At 39.4% G+C, this 20319-nt stretch overlaps 1 protein-coding gene across 3 annotated transcripts in view; it reads right to left on the minus strand.

Moving 5' to 3' along the window:
* The window catches only part of PIGF (phosphatidylinositol glycan anchor biosynthesis class F), a 59368-nt gene that overhangs the window by 36001 nt on the left and 3048 nt on the right, over positions 1-20319 (minus strand). For all 3 annotated transcript variants that reach the window (XM_030557694.1, XM_030557693.1, XM_030557695.1), the window contains exons 3-4: positions 17877-17968; positions 16547-16663 (exon numbers count right to left, since the gene is read on the minus strand). In XM_030557694.1, the coding sequence (XP_030413554.1) occupies positions 16547-16663; positions 17877-17968 (209 nt within the window). The remainder of the gene's footprint in view (positions 1-16546; positions 16664-17876; positions 17969-20319) is intronic.

The following is a 20319-nucleotide window of genomic DNA, read 5'->3' on the forward strand; positions in this document are numbered from 1 at the left end:
TTGCACAGAACACACCAGTGAGACAAAAGGATGGCTTTAATCAGCCATTGTGGTCCCATATGAGCTCCTTCACCAGAGAATGGAACTGATCACCAGAGGCAACTTAAGTACCTCAGTAAGCAGCATGCCCCTCTGGGTAGCACAGCTTAAAACTTTTTACTTTAGGTAGTTCTCACCATGCCTGTGCTCTGGCACACCCTCTATTGGGTTTCTATCTGAAGAATCTTTCACATTCCATTGCAATTTTCCATTAGCATTCTGCAGTTCTCATCTGCCACATACATTTCCTAATGGACCTCAACAAGACACAAAAAGGATCACAGCCAAGTAATTATAATAGAAAAAAAAAGATTAGTATTTTTAATATCTCAGAATTTTAGTCTAATCAAGGTTCTTATGTAATTGCTATAATAATACTGCCTCAATAGGTTTCCAGTGAGGAAACATCAGGGGACTCTCGCTTTTAGGAACTGGTGCCAGATGGGCCTAGAATGAGCTCTGCTGGAATTAATTTTTGTTTACTTCTTACTTACTGAATTTTTATTAAAAAGAAGTTGTTTGATTTCTTTCTGTCCCATTGAGAAAATAGTTACTTAGGAAAACATGCCAAAACCAAAAAGACTGAAGTGAAAAATTGCAGTAATTCAATCAACCAACGCCAACAAAGACAAAGGACTTGGTACCATTACTTCATATACCTCAGCATATGGGACATGTGAATGGTCTCACTTTTCACAAGTTGCAGGATATCAACAAGGCTAACAACAATAAAAGGCTGGATATTTCACAAAACACTATTCCCTTAACAGACCACAATTTTGAGACTTATCTAGGGATAAGAAGATTTTGCTGCTCAAAGCATCATTGAGGGCTCTGATCTCCTATTGTTACTAATTAGTTCATATGCAACAGCACAATCCCTCATACAGTAATGCTTCAAAAAAAATACACAAACATTAACAAACCCTGAAAGGGCTCCTAGGACTGCAATATAATTGGACTGGATATTTTCCTCAGATTACTTTAGCTTGGAATATGGTTTAGTTTGGCAAAGTTAAAGTAGGCTAACTACTGCAGTGATTATGGTTTGTTTTTTCTTTTAATTTGTGTAAGAAATCACACGTAAAGCTGCAACAATGTATTCTACTCTGTTGGGGATTAATTTTATGACTGAAAGGGAATTTTAAATTTAAAAAAAAAATTGCCATGTGACTATCCCAGAGCAAACTTCCATTAATTAAATAATACCATGACAAGGTGAATGGATCCTGCACATTGCCAGTTAAACCAAGGGCTGAAGCCAGCCTGAGGCACCTACAGGTCTCACAGCTGACTCTTATTACGACTGCCAACATTCCCTTAAGAAACACCTGCTGATTTATTAGGGCTAATTGCCAGACACCTGAAGCCTTTAGAGGGTGGAGACAGAAACCTAGACAGGAGCAGACAGGGAAAGATGGTGTAAAGCCATGCTTGATCACTGGTTTTGCCCCTTAATGAAGGCCCACAATAGCCTCTACCTGTAGGAAACTTAGTTCTTTCAATTATATTTGGACATAGGCTAAAGGTTACATTTGTTGCACGTGAAGGAATAAAACAAGTTGCAGAGTCTCCTTTTCTTCACAACCAGCTGCAACCGTGACTGGACCTTGACATGTATAATGACCTGAGGTCCTGGGTTCACTTAATTAGGATTCAGACGGTTTGGCATTTGGCTCCAAAATTCTGAAGTTAGTCTTTTAACACAACTGTCTGAGGCACTGTGAGCCTACTGAATAGCACCAAGACTTACCACTTGGAAAGGCAGAATATTAAAAAGACAGCAAGAATTTTGCTTAACTTACACAGCTTATGCAGATCTCAGAACGTGAAGCAATTTTTAAGGATTCATGGTCTGTTGTTTCCTATCATACAAACAGATTGTTTCTACAAAAAAATATGTTGTGGATTTGTCTCAGCAGGCCTGGGGTGGGACTTCATGCTATTGATACCTATTCGGGAATGATATATTCAGGAAGAAATGCCTGTAAGTATGTTTTTGCCAAAAATATATTCAAAAAGTTATTGTCATCAAAAGCAGACAAGAGTCTGGATAGCTGAAACAACTGAATGAGTTTCTAGCAGATGTTTCTAGAAGTATGATTCTGTGATGTCAGAACACTTGCTATAGCAAAAGTTACAGTGTTAACGGTTTTCAACTATAAATCTTTTCCCTTTATAATCTTCTGCTTTCACATACAATTCTCTGATCCATTCACTTTTCAGGCTGAATGTTTCTTGCCCATTCTCTAACCCAAGGGGGTTTATTGTATTTTTTTTTCTCCTTTCTTAAAGAGTAAAAGGTTTTTTTTGTAAATTTATGGGACTGTGTTTTTGAGGGACTGTGATCCTGTAAAAAAAACAAACTTAACTGCACTTCTTTGGACAAGGATGGAGTACAAAAGTCTGCAACTCTGTTTAGACACAGTGTTGTAATACTAGTGGTTTTGTAAGGTTTGAAAAAATTCTTTCAGTTAATTAAACCTGAAAAGTGTTTACTGAGTGTATATACCGAAAATGTTTCTTATATTTACATCTGTGGACTCAAATGAGTCATGTCTGCAAGTTCAACTACGTAAGTGAGCATTTGGTTAATTTATAAAACAGTGTCTCTTACACATCTGTGGGTGCATAGAAACAAAGAAAAACTAGCTGGTAGTCTAATATTAATAGACACAACCATGTATACAAGCCTTCAGAAAAACACACCGCATAACCTCCTGCTCAGGAGAAAAGGTGGCCTTCAGAGCATGCCCTGAAAGCCAATAACTTGGGTTATGTCAGACCCACATGGGGAAAAATTACAAAATGTAGGCTCCTCCTCTGCAAGAGATTATCATATACGGTCTTATCTTATTTTCAGGTTTTATATTGGTGCCCATCACCACAGTCTCTAAGTACCACGTAAACCAGAGCGCACAAGTGATCTTGGCAGTCATGAAAGTGATTAAGGTGTTTTCTCAGGCAGTTAGGACTCACACTATTCAAGGCCTTATTGATCAATATTCATATTTTGAATTGTACCTAGAAGCAAACAGGGAGACAATACAGTCGTTTGAGAAGAGTTGTAATGTGCTGCCCACATCTAATCTACTAAACAGACTTGCTGCCATGTTCTGAACCAGATGTAGCATCTGAGTGTTCAACTGTAACTTTAAGAACACATTCTAATCAAGTCACAAATGCATATATAACTGTGATCAGATCAACAGCAGATAGACTATAAGCAGTCACAATTATCATCTGAAACCTGCATAGGAGATTATGCTATGGCCAACCCCGTTTGCAAGAGCAATCTGAACATATTCCTAAATTATGAATCTCCTTGACAAAGGTTGAAGAAACCTTCTCACATCATAAGGGCAAACACTCTCCTGGGGAGATGCTTTTCTTCTCTACCAAGAATATCCTCTGCCTTATCAGTATTGCTTCGGGGAACTGGCAAAGACAAATAGCTATTGAGTCTTCCCTACCCCGCCTCTAGCATCTCTATAGGTACCAAGGGCAAAATCTAATCAATAAATTCCACATGCTAAACAATGCTGGATTTGCTCTTCGTTTAACTTAAAGGAAATCAAATACAATTAAATACAAAAGATCTGTTTTCAATAGTATGACTTCCTAGTTGAAATAACAGATATTCAGAAATGAAAAGACTAAGGTTCAAAATTCATGTTAATGCTTCATGCTGCACATATGTTCTATCTATCATCACTAGTTTGTCTTAAGTGTGTACATCCTGTTTGTTTACCCCATGCAACAAATGATATGCAATGCTAATTCCGCATTTCTTGACATTTTGTGGAACATCTTACATTGCATTTACATAGTAGTTTGCATTTAACAGAATTATATAAGCACTTCCTTGACATGCGTTTGCACAGGGAGTCACCTAGCAATAATGATTAGTCAGAGTGTCCCTGGACTGCCAAATCATTTTCATACATAGTCTCTTCGGGTTTTGGTTTATTGGTATTTGATTTTCTTAAAGGCTTTACAAAGATTTTCTTGTTCAAATGAGAAAGCATTGCCAAATCTAGTCAGGATGTACCAAGGATGAGGTAGCTCAAGGGTTGGAGGAAAGGCAGACATAGTAAGATTGCTGTAATTTGGTGGAAGGAGGAACACCAGGGGTCGGCAACCTTTCAGAAGTGGTGTGCCAAATTTTCATTTATTCACTCTAATTTAAGGTCTTGTGTGCCAGTAATACATTTTATCGTTTTTAGAAGGTCTCTTTCTATAAGTCTATAATATATAACTAAACTATTGTTGTATGTAAAGTAAATAAGGTTTTTAAAATGTTTAAGAAGCTTCATTTAAAATTAAATTAAAAAACACGTGCCATAGGCTGCCTATCCCTGAGCTACAGTTTATTTATCCACTGAAATTTGACTTCCATTTCAAGACAGTATTTTGCTTTAGACATCCTGTATTACCTGAGCACATTAAAAAGCTATATTTTGAGAAAGTATTATTGAATGAGCACTGTCCACACTTTTAGCCAGAAACATTTTTCCTAATGGCAGCTTATTGCACAACTTAATGTTTATGAACGGTTTTCCTATGCTAAAATAAGTTATTTTTGGCTCAGGAATAATACCCTAAACGAGGAATTTAAAAATTTGTGTAGTGTTGGGTTTGATGACTGTATACAGTGATAGATTCTGAAACGATCTTCTCTTGAAGGTAAGTCTTTAAGATGTGGTATGGGTAAGGTGAAAATTCTTCTCCTACTTCCCAAGGATATCAGAAATGACACTTGGTGAATGTACGAAAGAAGCCAAGATAAAAATAATGCTTTCTACAGGCATTAGTCAAAAAAAATAAGATTCTTTTTCTTTAAGGAAAGATTTTGTCAAGGTTGACAGATAACAGACTGCATCACAAATGCTCCTGTGCTGTGTCTAGGTTACATAACATACTTTGACGAACTCCAGCCCTCATTTCAAGGAATCTAGACTCATTGGCCCCAGTCCTGCAAACACTTAAAAATTCACATAAACTTTACTGATGTGATTGATTTCACATGAACTCACATGCACAAAGCTAAGCATGTGTTTAAGTGTTCGTAAAATCAATATAATTTAGACTATAACATATTTACAACGCAAGCCTGACATTTGTTGAAGAGGAGAGAAACTCTTATTTTTTCCCCAACATTAATGGTGTCCCTTTTAATTTAGGAATGCATGATATTATGCTTATTAGCCTTCTTTTTTAGTGTTAAGATAATTGTAGCTAGCACAAAGAATCAGAATTGTAGGACTGGAAGGGACCTGAAGAAGTCATCTAGTCCCGTCCTTTGCACTCACGGCAGGACTAAGTATTATTTAGACCATCCATGACAGGTGTTTGTCCAACCTGCTCTTAAAAATCTCCATGATTGAGATTTCACAACTACCCTGAGCAATTTATTCCAGGGCTTAACCACTCTGATAATTAGGAAGTTTTTCCTAATGTCCAACTTAAACCGCCCTTGCTGCAATTTAAGCCCATTTCTCCAGTTTGTCCAGATCATTTAGAATTTTAAATCCTACCCTCCAAAGCACTTGCAACCCCTTCCAGCTTGGCATCATTCACAAACTTTATAAGTATAATCTCTATGCCATTATCTAAATCACTGAAGATATAGAACAGAACCAAACCCCGAACACATGCATAATAAGAGACTAAATCACTTATTAAAACAAAAAATACACTGGGCAAATGCAGTTGTGGTGTAAGCAGAAAGAGTTCCAGTGGAAAGGCACCCACTTGTGCCAGGGCTGAGTTTTCTCCCATTGTGACACTTCTCTGCAAAGACAAAAGTTAATATTCTATCTGCATTCATAATCATTTTAATAAATCACAGGCAAATTACCTGTAAATGCAAAGTATTCATATTTAAAAAAGCTGAACATACTACTACTAAAATTTGGCTCTCATTAGACAACTTTAGATATAAACACATTATTTATTTGCTAAAACCTATGTACAGTGCACTTTAGTTTGTTTTCATCTATAAATAGTAACAATTGTGTGACGTTGCACTCCATATGTTTTATGGAATATGCTTATGAGTGTGAATATGATGTAACTGGAATATGCTTTATGCAAAAGATCTCTTGTAAGGTATCATAACAAAGATTATAACCTACTGAATTTATTCCTCCTATTTGTATGAACGTATCATTCTTATATCTGAAGCTAGAAATAGGAAGTATAACTCTGAGGTCCTACTGTAATTATGCAAAGTGTGGGCCATTAATGGTGGCTTAGAATCTTGAGGGCTCCCACTGACTAAGACAACTGGTTGTAAATGGTTTATTTACCTGCAAAACTTCTTGAGCACCTGTGGGCCAACCCAGGAAGAATGGAGACTAGGAATCCTACAGTGGCATGTGACCATGATACTGGAATCCCTCTTAATCCTTGTACTTTTCCATTGCTCAGCGGGTGGGGGAGGTAGGGGACAAGCACAGATGAAAAAATTCCTGCCGTGTGCCAAAGCTATAGAAGGGGGTGGAGCAGGACAAATGGTGTGGCCAGTCATGAGAAAAGCCCTGCTTACCACCTGAGATGTCTGCTGGAACTAACAAGGACTGTACCAGGGGAAAGGACTGGACCCAGACTAGAAGGAGTCTAGTCTGTGAAAAAAGCTTATTGGAACATCTCTGAGGGTGAGATATTACCTGTAATCAGTTCCTTAATGTATTGGGCTTAGACTTATGTGTTTTTGCTTTATTTTGCTTGGTGACTTACTTTGTTCTGTCTATTATTGTTTGAAACCACTCAAATCCTACTTTTTATACTTAATAAAAATCACTTTTGTTTACAAGTAAACCCATAGTAAGTGATTAATACCTGGGGGAGCAAATAGCTGTGCATCTCTTTCTATCAATGATAAAGAGGGTGAACAATATGAATTTACCCTGTATAAGCTTTATATAGAGCAAAATGGATTTATTTGGGGTTTGGATCCCATTGGGGCCTGGGTGCTGGAGACAGGTAACCTGCTGAGCTGTTTTGAGTTAAAGTCTGCAGTTTTGGGGGTGTGGCCCAGACCCTGGGTCTGGGCTGTAGAAGGCTAGCGTGTCTGGCTCAACAAGACAGGGTTCTGGAAGTCCCAAGATGGCAGGGAAAATGGGCTCAGAGGTAATTTCAGCACATAAGGTGACAGTCCCAAGAGGATCTCTGTGACCAAACCTGTCACAAATTGTAGAATTAAAAGATGTTTAAATGATCGTTGGGAACCTAAACAGCTATTTCAGTTTAAAAAAAAACATTAACATGCTACTTCATTGTCAAGAATAGTAATTAAACAACTCTGCATGCTTTTGTACATACATTCAAAATTATATTATATACCAAAACTCCACATTAAAAGAAAATTAAGGTTACAAAGTAAAGCATTCAAATGTTAAGAAATGCCAGAATTAAGATTGCTTGTGCAACCTTAATTTGGCCCTCTTGTGCATAAGCATTATGATACAATCTTTAATTACATGATCATGTATTTTTTCCACAAGATATCTGCCTCATTCAGTACACAGGATGGAAGGCACTCCTGGAATGAATTAAGGTTATGTAGTGAATGAGATCGTTTGTTGGATCCTTGCCTCATTTTCTACAGAAGCAGGGAGGCAAGTAGAGAACTGCAGTAAGAGGGAAGATGATCTTCTGCTTAAGGCAAGTGAACACCCCAAATGGACCTCAGTTCTATCCCCGACTCTGCGACATAGTTACTATGTGATGCTCAGCAAGTCACTTACAACTAAAATTGACAAGTGAACAATAAGTGCATGTTCCCCAATTTCTGGTTGCCCAACTTGAGACACCAGGGGCATAACTTGCTGAAGTGCTGAGCACTTGCAAATGCAGCTGAAGTCAATGGGAGTTATGTATGCTCAGCAGCTCTGGCTGTAAAGCAGTGTGGTCTGAAGGAATGAGCACAAGGTTGGGAATCAGGAGATCCTGAGTTCCAATTCTGGTTCTGCAACTCCGTTATCTTGAAGTGGAAACAAATTCATTAATATCTGTGAGACGCTTAGATATCAGGGTGATGAGTGCTTTAGAAAAGACCACAAGGAATGAATAATTCTGTATTCATTGCAGGCTTTGGATGGTGTGCAGTAAGGCAGGCAGGGGCCAATAACTGAATAAAGATTTTGAATAGCAGCCTCATTCCCTGAGGATCATCTATCCTATGCGCTGAGTGAGTAGTCAGGGTCCTGGAAGGACATTGTATACAATCACACAGTGAAATCTCCATTCTTAGAGATTTTTAAGGCCTGGCTTGACAAAGCCCTGACTGGGATGATTTAGTTGGGGTTGGTCCTGCTTTGAGCAGAGGGTGGGACTAGATGACCTACTGAGGTCTCTTCCAACCCTAATCTTCTATGGTACAGACAAGGAGAGAGTTAAGGTTGCACAGGCAATCTACAGTCTGACATTTCCTAACTTTTTTCAATGTTTGACTCTACAGCCTAAATAATGTATTTTAACAAGATTTCTGTATGCAATTTCCTCATTTTAAAAATAAATACAAATTCTATTATGTGCAACAGTAACAACCTCACCGCAACAGCAGAGTTCAATTCCTGAACCTGCAGCACAGCTGAGCTAGAGACTAACTAACTACACCAGCTGGCAGAATAAGAAAGCTCCAGTGGCCTGCTTCCCACCCAGCATGATAATCGCTATGTGCTGGAGTCTAGGGCAATTTGACCCTGTTCCCTCACCCAGAAGGTGGGGTGAGCTTTTTCCTCATGTAGTGCCCTCAGAGAGGGATGGGCCACTGTGGCCATGTGCTGGGTGGGTCAGGAGTGGGGGCTAACAGGATGAGTCTGGCCCAGCTCTCTCCCCACAATTCTGGGTGAGGCTGTCTGCTCCCATGGTGTGCTGATGCACTTTTCGTAGGCGGGGGTCCCACCTTAGAGTGGAATATTCATGTGCAATTCCAGTTTTGGCATGCTCTAATGTAGCACTTCTGCATAAAGGACGCTTTAAAATCTCAAGAGCATATGACACCATATAACTGAATAATTAAGTTACATCTTACAGGAAACGAAATACTTCTGTTTTCAAAATCAACACCAAATAAAATCAAATCTCTCGCAATTCATTTTCAATAGTACAGTATCAGATGTTTACAATGCAACTAATGCCAGCTAGGGAGTTTCAACACAATTATTCAGACTAGTGGCTTGAAACAAAGACTCAAACAGGAGCAGTAAAAATCAGCAATTGCTAGCTGATTTCTAAAGTCTTTTACTCAGGCTCCTATTTTAGCCAACAATTACTAAAAAGCCTTTTAAATAGCAGTTTCCCACCTCCTTTAATGCCGATGATCTTTTTACAGTTTTTCCTTTTCCACTATCAGCTTGTGACAGCATATGATAAGCATAGTGACATTAGTCGCAATACTAGCTGTCAGACTACACAGAGTCCAGAAGCAACTGGCTTAGGCAACCCATTCTTTAGCTGCAGAATTAGAGAAAACCAGAGCTCATATTAGGGTTTACTTAAAATTTGGCACAGGATGCCATGAAGTAAAATACAGTAACTTACTTACAAATCTCAAAGAGATCCCATGCTTTTGTATACTATAAATATTGTGCTAACACTAAAGCGTTCCAACTCTTAAAGAATCAATTTATGTTCAGTTTTAAATCAAATGCAAGAAGGCTAACCTAAGAAAAGTTGTTTCTCCACAATTTTAAACTGCAGATTTGATACTTACAATCCAATGTCACATTTTTATTTGAGTACATTACGTTCACAATTCTTCTCTATGCACTACACAATGGAAAATTCTGCATAATGGAAAATTCTGAAGCAATTTTTGATTATTTTATAATACACAAATCTGATCTATGTAGCTTCAAAAACTACGTAAGTCATTACAAAAGGGCAAACATTCTTTTAAAAGGAGAGACACATTACATTAAAAACTGATGTCGTAATAACTTAATTCATAAGTGATGTTGCAAAGTGGTGAATGCTTCTGCCAGCGATACTAATGTGAACTGAGGGTGCTAAGCATTCAAAGACACATTACAAATCTTGCAGGATCAGGTTCAACTATGAAAGAAGTAAGGGATTGACTCATCTGTAACTATACCAATAGGAAACAAAGGGTTACATGCGATAAGAAGTCCACTTGAAAAGCCCTTTCAACCCTATGGTGGGGCATATTGAACATGATGTTGCAATAGTTATGTGAAAAGATATTCATGTATGGATCTTTATTTTAGGACACACTAGTGGAAAGATTTCACAAAGATCCAAAGTGAATAATTTGGCAATATGAATGCATAACATAACCTTAACCCTTTTCAGGCTAGATATTTGTATTCACAAAGCTAGACTTTAATAACTTTCTAAGTTCAAGCTTTTTTTTTTTGTCATTGCAATAGAATATTAATTATAGCATTTTCATTACAAACACATGCACCTTCTACAGAGCTTGGTTTATTAATTTTTAAAAAACACAGATGGATAAGGGTTACAAAAATAAGATCACAGTTATTGAGCCTGATCCAATGAACTTAATGAAAAGATTACCTCTCCCTGTTCTAAAATACATTCCTACTATGTATAAAATTCTCTCCCTTTCCCCTCCCCCACAACTCAACATACTAAAACTTTTTGAGGCAAAAGTGTCCCCTATCCTTCTCCACTCCATTCTCCCTCATCATCGAATCATCCACTCCTCACTCCACATGGTAAAGCCAGTAAATCAACCTGGGAACACACTGCACCCACAATCAGCCTCTCCCTCAGCTCATGTCCCCCTGACTTCCACCTCACTCCTGCGAGCATGGTTCCAGTTAATAAATTAAAAACTAAGCAATTAATTTCCAGAAAGAAAAACCATTGAGATACTAGATGACTACAAGATTACTACGGTAGTTCTTTGTAATGGATTTGCACCCAGTAGATAATGAGTCAAATCAGCTGCATTATGGTGAATGAAACATTTATTTTAATTTAAAATGTTGTGACATTGAAAAAGAGATATGAAGGAAGTGGAAATGCCAAGACAAAACAAGCCTGCCTCCTAAAGCATAGTACAGCCAAACAAATAATTATGTTCAAAACAACATCAAAAAGCTAAACTGAATCCTAGAAAAGAATGGAACTGAGTTAAAGCTGAAATCTAACCTAGCAGAACAGAGGAAATCATTGTGGAATGTATGTCACGAACTCACCTACTGTTTGGTGAGCTAAAACCTCCCAGCAAAATGGGGTGGATTGACAACATTTTAGTACTTAGTCTTACTTTATTTTGACTAAAAATATTCAATATCTTTTATTAAATCTTTCAGAGGTTTAATTTCTGTTTCCCTATATACTCTTTAGACTGAAAGAAGAAAATGCCCTATGTAACTGACCTGAACAGGACGATTAAGGACTACCAAAGCCCACACACTGCCTATATGCTAATATGAAGGTCATTACATGTAACTATTACACACAGTTTGCGTAATTTTGATCTTCTCTACACTAGTATAAATCAATAGTGATTAATTTAAATGTAAAAACAAGTGCGATCAGACTTTAGCCGTATAGACCTATAGTATGATATACATAACAAAAATCTGTATGTAAAGAATTACTACTATCACGTTTGCAGTTTTTAAACTTCAACATCTTCTAACTGAAGTTATTGGTTCTCTGAGAGCGGGTTAGCAGATTATGTGACTTTAAACAATCAAAAAGGACTCTGTCCTTAATACCAGCAAATGTAATGATCTACAGTATTTCATCATGCAACAAAGCTAATTTTATTTTCATAATTAGTTTAAATAATGACACCAGAACATTTGCGTTTTCCTATAATGAAAAACAGATTAATTTGAAAATTGGAAAAATATTATTTATAGGCAAAAAACATGTGCATCAAATTTCTGTCTAAGGTCAACTACATTTATTCACAGTTAAGTTATAATATCTTGGGTGCAGATGGTAAGAAGTGTCATTTTAAAGTTCTGTAACTTCAACACTTATCAAGTGAGGAAATGTAAAAGATTATCCCATAGAATTCAGTCCTGGGTCTCTTCTATAAAGGGTGATGATCATGCAACTTGTGCAATGATTTTGCACTGTGGACTAGTGCCCACTTAGAATCAAACTATTTTAAAAGAAGTGTGAAACCAGATTTTGAACCCTGGACACCAGAAATGAAAAACTAACTCACTAATCAACTGTACCATGCATATGCTTCATAAGGGAAACAATGACAACCCTAAATTATGGGTGTGATAAGTCTGACTCTAAGAATAATGACCTTGTACATTCATTCAGAAAGCTTTATCTTCTCCAGGACACGTTGCTTATTGCAATCATGTATCAGAGGGGTAGCCGTGTTAGTCTGTATCCAGAAAAACAACAAGGAGTCTGGTGGCACCTTGAAGACTAACAGGTTTATTTGGGCATAAGCTTTCGTGGGTAAAAAACCCACTTCTTCAGATGCATAGAGTGAAAATTACAGATACAGGCATAAATATATATTGGCACATGAAGAGAAGGGCGTTACCTTACAAGTGGAGAACCAGTGCTGAAGGCCAATTCAGTAAGGGTGGATGTGGTCCACTCCCAATAATTGAGGAGGAGGTGTCAACACCAAGAAAGGGAAAATTGCTTTTGTAGTGAGCCAGCCACTCCCAAGTCCCTAGTCAAGCCCAAATTGATGGTGTTAAGTCTGCAAATGAATTATAGCTCTGAAGTTTCTCTTTGCAGTCTATTTCTGAAGTGTTTTTTTTTTAATCTGTTATTGAATGTCCAGGGAGACTGAAGTGTTCTCCTACTGGATTTTGTATGTTACCACTCCTGATATCTGATTTGTGTCCATTTATCCTTTTACGTAGAGACTATCCAGTTTGGCCAATGTACATGGGAGAGGAGCATTGCCAGCACATCACATTAGTAGATGTGCAGGTGAATGAGCCCCTGATAGTGTGTACGTGATGGCCTATGGTGTTCTGTTATTTTCTTTGTTTGGCCTGTCCTTGGTGACTTCTGGGTACCCATCTCGCTCTGTCAATCTGTTTACTCACTTCCACAGGTGGGTATTGTAGTTTTAAGAATGCTTGATAGAGCTCTTGTGGGTGTTTGTCTCTGTCTGAGGGACTGGAGCAAAACCAACTTCCACACAAACTCCCACGACTGGACTTTACAAAATCAAGACAAGCCATTTACAATGCACACTTTACTTCTCATACAGAGGAAAAAGTAAGGATAGTAAACTATCTAAACTCCTACATTCCACAGGGGGCTACAACAGCGGTACCCTTAACTCATCCAATATTGTTAATCTATCCAACCACACACTTAGCCTGGCAGAGGAGTCTGTCTTATCTCAGGGACTCTTTCTGCCCCACCACCCCCAGGAACATGATACAGTTCTGCGGTGATTTGGAAGCCTACTTTTGCCATCTCCGACTCAAGGAATATTTTCAACACACCACTGAACAGAGCACTGACCTACAGGAACCCTCCTAACAACACTACAGGAAGAAGAACTCTCCGTGGACTCCTTCTGATGGTCGAAATGATAGACTGGACTTCTACTTAGAGTGTTTCTGCAGATGTGCACAGGCTGAAATTGTGAACAGCATCACTTGCCTCATAACCTCAGCTGTACAGAACGCAATGCCATCCACAGCCTCAAAAACAACTCTGACATTATAATTAAAGGAGCTGACAAAGGAGGTGCTGTAGTCATCACGAATAGGTCAGATTATGAACAGGAGGTTGCCAGGCAACTCTGCAACACCACATTCCACAGGCCACTATCTTCTGATCCCACTGAGGAGTATCAAAACAAACTACACCATCTGCTCAAGAAACTCTCTGCTATTGCATGGGAACAAATCTACGTGGACACACCCCATGAGCCCCGACCAGGGGTATTCTATCTGCTACCCAAGATCCATAAACCTGGAAATTCTAGACGTGCAAGCATCTCAGGCATTGGCACTCTTACAGCCGAATCTGGCTATTTAGACTCTCTCCTTAGACCCTACACTACCAGCATTCCTAGCTATCTTTGAGACACCACTGACTTCCTGAGGAAACTACAATGCATTGGTGATCTCCCTGAAAACACCATCATGGCACCATGGATGTAGAAGCTCTTTACACCAATATTCCACACGAGGATGGACTACAGGCTGTCAGGAACAGTATTCTTGATGAGGCCAGAGCACATCTGGTGGCTGAGCTTTGTGACTTTGTCCTCACTCATAACAATTTCAGATTTGGGGACAACTTATACCTTCAAGTATCAGAGGGGTAGCCGTGTTAGTTTGGACCTGTAAAAGCAGCAAAGAATCCTGTGGCACCTTATAGAATAACAGACGTTTTGGAGCATGAGCTTCGTGGGTGAATACCCACTTCGTCAGAGGCATGCAGTGGAAATTTCCAGGGGCAGGTGTGTGTATGTATATCTATATATCTATATATCTATATATATATATGCAGGCAAGCTAGAGATAATGAGGTTAGAAAACCAAGGGAGGAGAAACTGGTTTTGTAGTTAGCAAGCCATTCACAGTCTTTGTTTAATCCTGAGCTGATGGTGTCAAATTTGCAGATGACCTGAAGCTGGGGACTGTATGTGATGGCCAGTGGAGTCCTGTTGGTTTCAAGAACAGGACTCCACTGGCCATCACATACAGTTCCCAGCTAAAACCCCTCCAACACATCATCAGGGATCTACAACCCATCCTGGACAACGATCCCACACTTTCACAGGCCTTGGGTGGCAGGCCAGTCCTCGCCCACAGGCAACCTGCCAACCTGAAACATATTCTCACCAATAACTGCACACTGCACCATAGTAACTCTAGCTCAGGAACCAATCCATGCAACAAACCTCGATGCCAACTCTGCCCACATATCTACATCAGCGACACCATCACAGGACCTAACCAGATCAGCCATACCATCACTGGTTTATTCACCTGCACGTCCACCAATGTAATATATGCCATCATATGCCAGCAATGCCCCTCTGCTATGTACATCGGCCAAACTGGACAGTCTCTACGGAAAAGGATAAACGGACACAAATCAGATATTAGGAATGGCAATATACAAAAACCTGTAGGAGAACACTTCAACCTCCCTGGCCACACTGTAGCAGACCTTAAGATATCCATCCTGCAGCAAAAAAACTTCAGGACCACACTTCAAAGAGAAACTGTTGAGCTTCAGTTCATCTGCAAATTTGACACCATCAGCTCAGGATTAAACGAAGACTGTGAATGGCTTGCCAACTACAAAACCAGTTTCTCCTCCCTTGGTTTTCACACCTCAACTGCTAGAACAGGGCCCCATCCCCCCTGATTGAACTGATGAAGTGGGTATTCACCCACGAAAGCTCATGCTCCAAAACGTCTGTTAGTCTATAAGGTGCCACAGAATTCTTTGTTGCCTAGACCTTCAAGTCAGCTGTACTGCTATGGGTATCTGTATGGCCCCACAGTATGCCAACATTTTTATGGCTGACTTAGAACAGTGCTTCCTCAGTTCTTGTCCGCTAGTGCCCCTCATCTACTTACACTACATTGATGACACCATCATATGGACCCATGGGAGGGAGGCCCTTGTTGAAATCCAGGTGGAATTCTTCAATTTCCACCCAATCATCAACCTCAGCCTGAAACAGTCCACATAAGAGATCCACTTTCTGGACACTACAGTGCAAATAAGTGATGGTCACAAACACCACCCTATACCAGAAACCTACTGACCGCTATACTTACTATATGCCTCCAGCTTCCATCCAGGACACATCACATGATCCATTGTCTATGGCCAAGCGCTAAGATACAACTGCATTTGCTCCAATCCCTCAGACAGAGACAAACATTTACAAGATCTCAAACAAGCATTCTTAAAACTATAATACCCACCTGGAGAAGTAAGGAAACAGAATGACACAGCGAGATGGGTACCTAGAAGTCACCTACTACAGGACAGGCCCAACAAAGAAAATAACAGAACACCATAAGCCATCACATATAGCCCCCAGCTAAAACCTCTGCAGCGCATCATGAAGGACCTACAACCTATCCTGGAAAACAATTTCCCACCCTCACAGGCCTTGAGAGGAAGGCCAATCCTCGCTTACAGACAATCCCTCAATCTGAAGCAAATACTCACCATCAACTACACACTACATCACAGAAACACTAACCTAGGAACCAATCCCTGTTGCCTTCTCTGTCTCCATATCTACTCTAGCAACACCATCATAGGACCCAGCCACACCATCAGAGGCTCATTCACCTGCACACTGGTTCTCCACTGGTAAGGTAACTCCCTTCTCTTCATGTGCCAATATATATTTATGCTTGAATCTGTAATTTTCACTCCATGCATCTGAAGAAGTGGGTTTTTTACCCATGAAAGCTTATGCCCAAATAAACCTGTTAGTCTTCAAGGTGTCACTGGACTCCTTGTTGTTTTTATTGCAATCATATCTGTTTATATTGCAAGGAGAAAAAAGAAAACTTACCCATTTTTACTGAATACCCTTATCCATGCTTGGATGTTTGGTCCCAGCATACACAAGCAGTGTAAAGTAGTAAATGTAGATAGGAGTACTGCAAACAGAAATGTCTCAAGCACTGACCTATAAAGGAGGGATATAACAGAATTAACTAAAAAAGATTAAGATCAATGTGTCTAAAGTTTAAAAACAAATGCCAGCTCCATTAGAAAATGTGCACACTAAAACGAATCTAGCAAGAGAAGTTTCTTCTGTTCAGCCTTTAGGAATAAAGGGAAAGGAACACAATATCCCATCAGCCCCATATCCACTAAACAAACTAAAAAACGCAGTAAATCATCTTAAATATTTGAGTCCTGTACAACTTTAACAGACACACTGGTAATTTGTATGGATAGTCACTTTTGAACTAAAGCATCCACTGATTTTTTTTTTTACTTTCCCAAACCTTTCATCTTTCTAGTTTGACTGTGGAAGCAGATAACAAGCTTTACCTGCATGGTGATGTCATTACTCAGCATCTCAATGCCACTTCCAAACAGCAGCCATGACAGAGGCAAAGCAGGTTTCCCCCTATAACTTACATCCCAAATGCTAATATGATAGGAAGAGACAGCAGGACATGGGACATTTATATAACTACAGTAGAAGCTCAGAGTTACAAACTGACGAGTCAACCACATACCTCATTTGGAACCAGAAGTATGCAATCAGGAGCAGAAAAGACCTCCCACCTCACCCCTCCACCCCCCAACCAAAAAAAGCAAAATATAGTACTGTATTTAACATAAACTACTACAAAAATTAAAGGAACATTTAAAAAAAAGGTGACAGGGTAAAAAAACTGTTTCTTTGCTTGTTTCGTTTAAATTAATGTGGTTAAAAGCAGACTTTTTCTTCTGCATAGTAAAGCTTCAAAGCTGTATTAAGTCAATGTTCAGTTGTAAACTTCTGAAAGAACAACCATAATGTTTTGTTCAGAGTTATGAACATTTCAGAGTTAAGAACAACCTCCATTCCCGAAGTGTTTGTAACTTTGAGGTTCTACTGTACTGAAACTTTCTCATGCAGTTTTTTTTCCCCATCATTTTCCCATGTAGATTATAAAACAGAATGAGCATGTAGTAAAAGGCACGTGGTCAGCTGTCTGTTTTTAATTCCTACTAGTGCCTGCCTCAAAATGTAAACAGACAATGAGTGAGGTCCTGCCTCTATTGAAATCAACAGGAATTTTGCCATTGACTTCGTTTGGGCCAGAATTTAATCCAAAGCCTTTTAACCAATATTTCTAAGGAGCTTTCAAGCTTTTAGGTGAATATGGGGTTTTCAGACTTACTCTATTAGTGGTGCTCCATAAAGAACGATAATTCCATGAAACAGTATACATGATATGAAGAAGAACACACAGCATTTTAGAAATCTGGTTACCTAAAAAAATAACACTAAAATATCAGGATAATGGTCTACAAACAGTACATTAAACAATATATATTCTTCATTTTATCAACAGTGTTCCACTATGCCTGCCAATGAAGTTATTACATTGGGCTACTGTTGAAACTAATCATTTAATATACAAGTTTTCCTGCGTTTAGTGTTTTAAAGCACCATCAGCTTAAAAAAATAAAATCACACTTCAGTTTGAAAATGTGTTTTACCTACTGTAGTACTATTACAAATAACACCTACAATAACTATGACTGAGAAGGAAAACATGAAAAAAAATGTTTCCCGTACAGCTCTGACAGGTACTTTGTTTTATGCTTCTTCTATTGGAATGCATCTTCCACAAAAGTACCAAGGAAGATTAAAAAATAAACAAAATATTTTAAAACCTGGCAGAGACACTCAGACATCATAATATATAAAACTATATTTGACTCCAGCTACATTTTAAAACTGACTAGATTTCAAGATGACAGTGCCACTTTCAGAAATGGGTATCTAACTTTCTACAATCCTGTAACAGTATCAAAGAGTCCTGTGGCACCTTATAGACTAACAGACGTTTTGGAGCATGAGCTTTCGTGGGTGAATACCCACTTCGTCAGGGACCTACAACCCATTCTGGACAATGATCCCACACTTTCACAGGCTTTGGGTGGCAGGCCAGTCCTCGCCCACAGGCAACCTGCCAACCTGAAACATATTCTCACCAGTAACTGCACACCACGCCATAATAACTATAGCTCAGGAACCAATCCATGCAACAAACCTCGATGCCAACTCTGCCCACATATCTACACCAGCGACACCATCACAGGACCTAACCAGATCAGCCATACCATCACTGGTTTATTCACCTGCACGTCCGCCAATGTAATATATGCCATCATATGCCAGCAATGCCCCTCTGCTATGTACATCGGCCAAACTGGACAGTCTCTACGGAAAAGGATAAACGGACACAAATCAGATATTAGGAATGGCAATATACAAAAACCTGTAGGAGAACACTTCAACCTCCCTGGCCACACTATAGCAGACCTTAAGGTGGCCATCCTGCAGCAAAAAAACTTCAGGACCAGACTTCAAAGAGAAACTGATGAGCTTCAGTTCATCTGCAAATTTGACACCATCAGCTCAGGATTAAACAAAGACTGTGAATGGCTTGCCAATTACAGAACCAGTTTCTCCTTCCTTGGTTTTCACACCTGAACTGCTAGAACAGGGCCTCATCCTCCCTGACTGAACTACCTCATTATATCTAGCTTGCCTGCATATATATACACCTGCCACTGGAAATTTCCACTACATGCATCTGACGAAGTGGGTATTCACCCACGAATGCTCATGCTCCAAAACGTCTGTTAGTCTATAAGGTGCAACAGGACTCTTTCCTGCTTTTACAGATCCAGACTAACACGGCTATCCCTCTGATACTTGAATTCTGTAACAGGAGTTCTCAAACTTCACAGGACTGCGACTCCCTCCTGACAACAAAACTTACTACAGGATCCCAGGAGGGGGGACCGAAGCTTGAGCCGGTCCAAGCCCCACCGCCCTGGGGGATGAGGATGGCAAAGCCAAAGCCCCACCTCCCCAGGCTAGGGGGCCAAAGCCCAAGAGCTTCAGCACCAGGCAGGGGGCCTGTAACCCGAGCCCTGCCACCCAGGGCTGAAGCCTTCAGGCTTGGGCTTTGGCCCCGGGACCCAGCAAGTCTAAGCCATCCCTGGCGACCCCATTAAAATGGGGTCATGATCCACTTTGGTGTCCCAACCCGCAGTTTGAGAACCGCTGATGTACATAATATTTTTAAAAATATATCATTAATTTTATAACAATTTAGATGGTACTCATTTGTTACCTGTTTTTCTTCTGTGGGAGTTTGATGAGCAGTTTTGATTAAAAAAGCACCACCCAAAGCTGAGCGGTTCTATTCAACTCAAGTCACAAAGGAAAAGTCCAACATTAGTTAAGTTTCAAGCTCCATGTAAAGGTTTTAGTTGTTTTTTTTGTTCAAGTCACAAACCCTAAAAAGGGGTTTTTTAAATAATTTGTGTCATTTTTTGCCCTTATCAAATAAATCAATGTCACCTAACACGCTATGTTATTGCTTTCAAGATATTTGCCTTGTCAAGCTATTTGAACATCCTCAAGTTCTTAACAACAGCAGTCTAATTCCTTGGCTCAGCACCTGAGGTACAGAAGAAAGGTAGTGTCAAGATGCCTTTGTACTTCCCCGATCCTGGGCTTGCTGGATACTGGTCCAGACCCCCATGTTAAAATTAATTTCTTGGTGTTCACATTCCCAATACCTCACCTGCAAAATGTAATAC

Source organism: Gopherus evgoodei, chromosome 3 (assembly GCF_007399415.2).
Source record: "Gopherus evgoodei ecotype Sinaloan lineage chromosome 3, rGopEvg1_v1.p, whole genome shotgun sequence".
In the NCBI taxonomy this organism is placed as follows: Eukaryota; Metazoa; Chordata; order Testudines; family Testudinidae; genus Gopherus; species Gopherus evgoodei.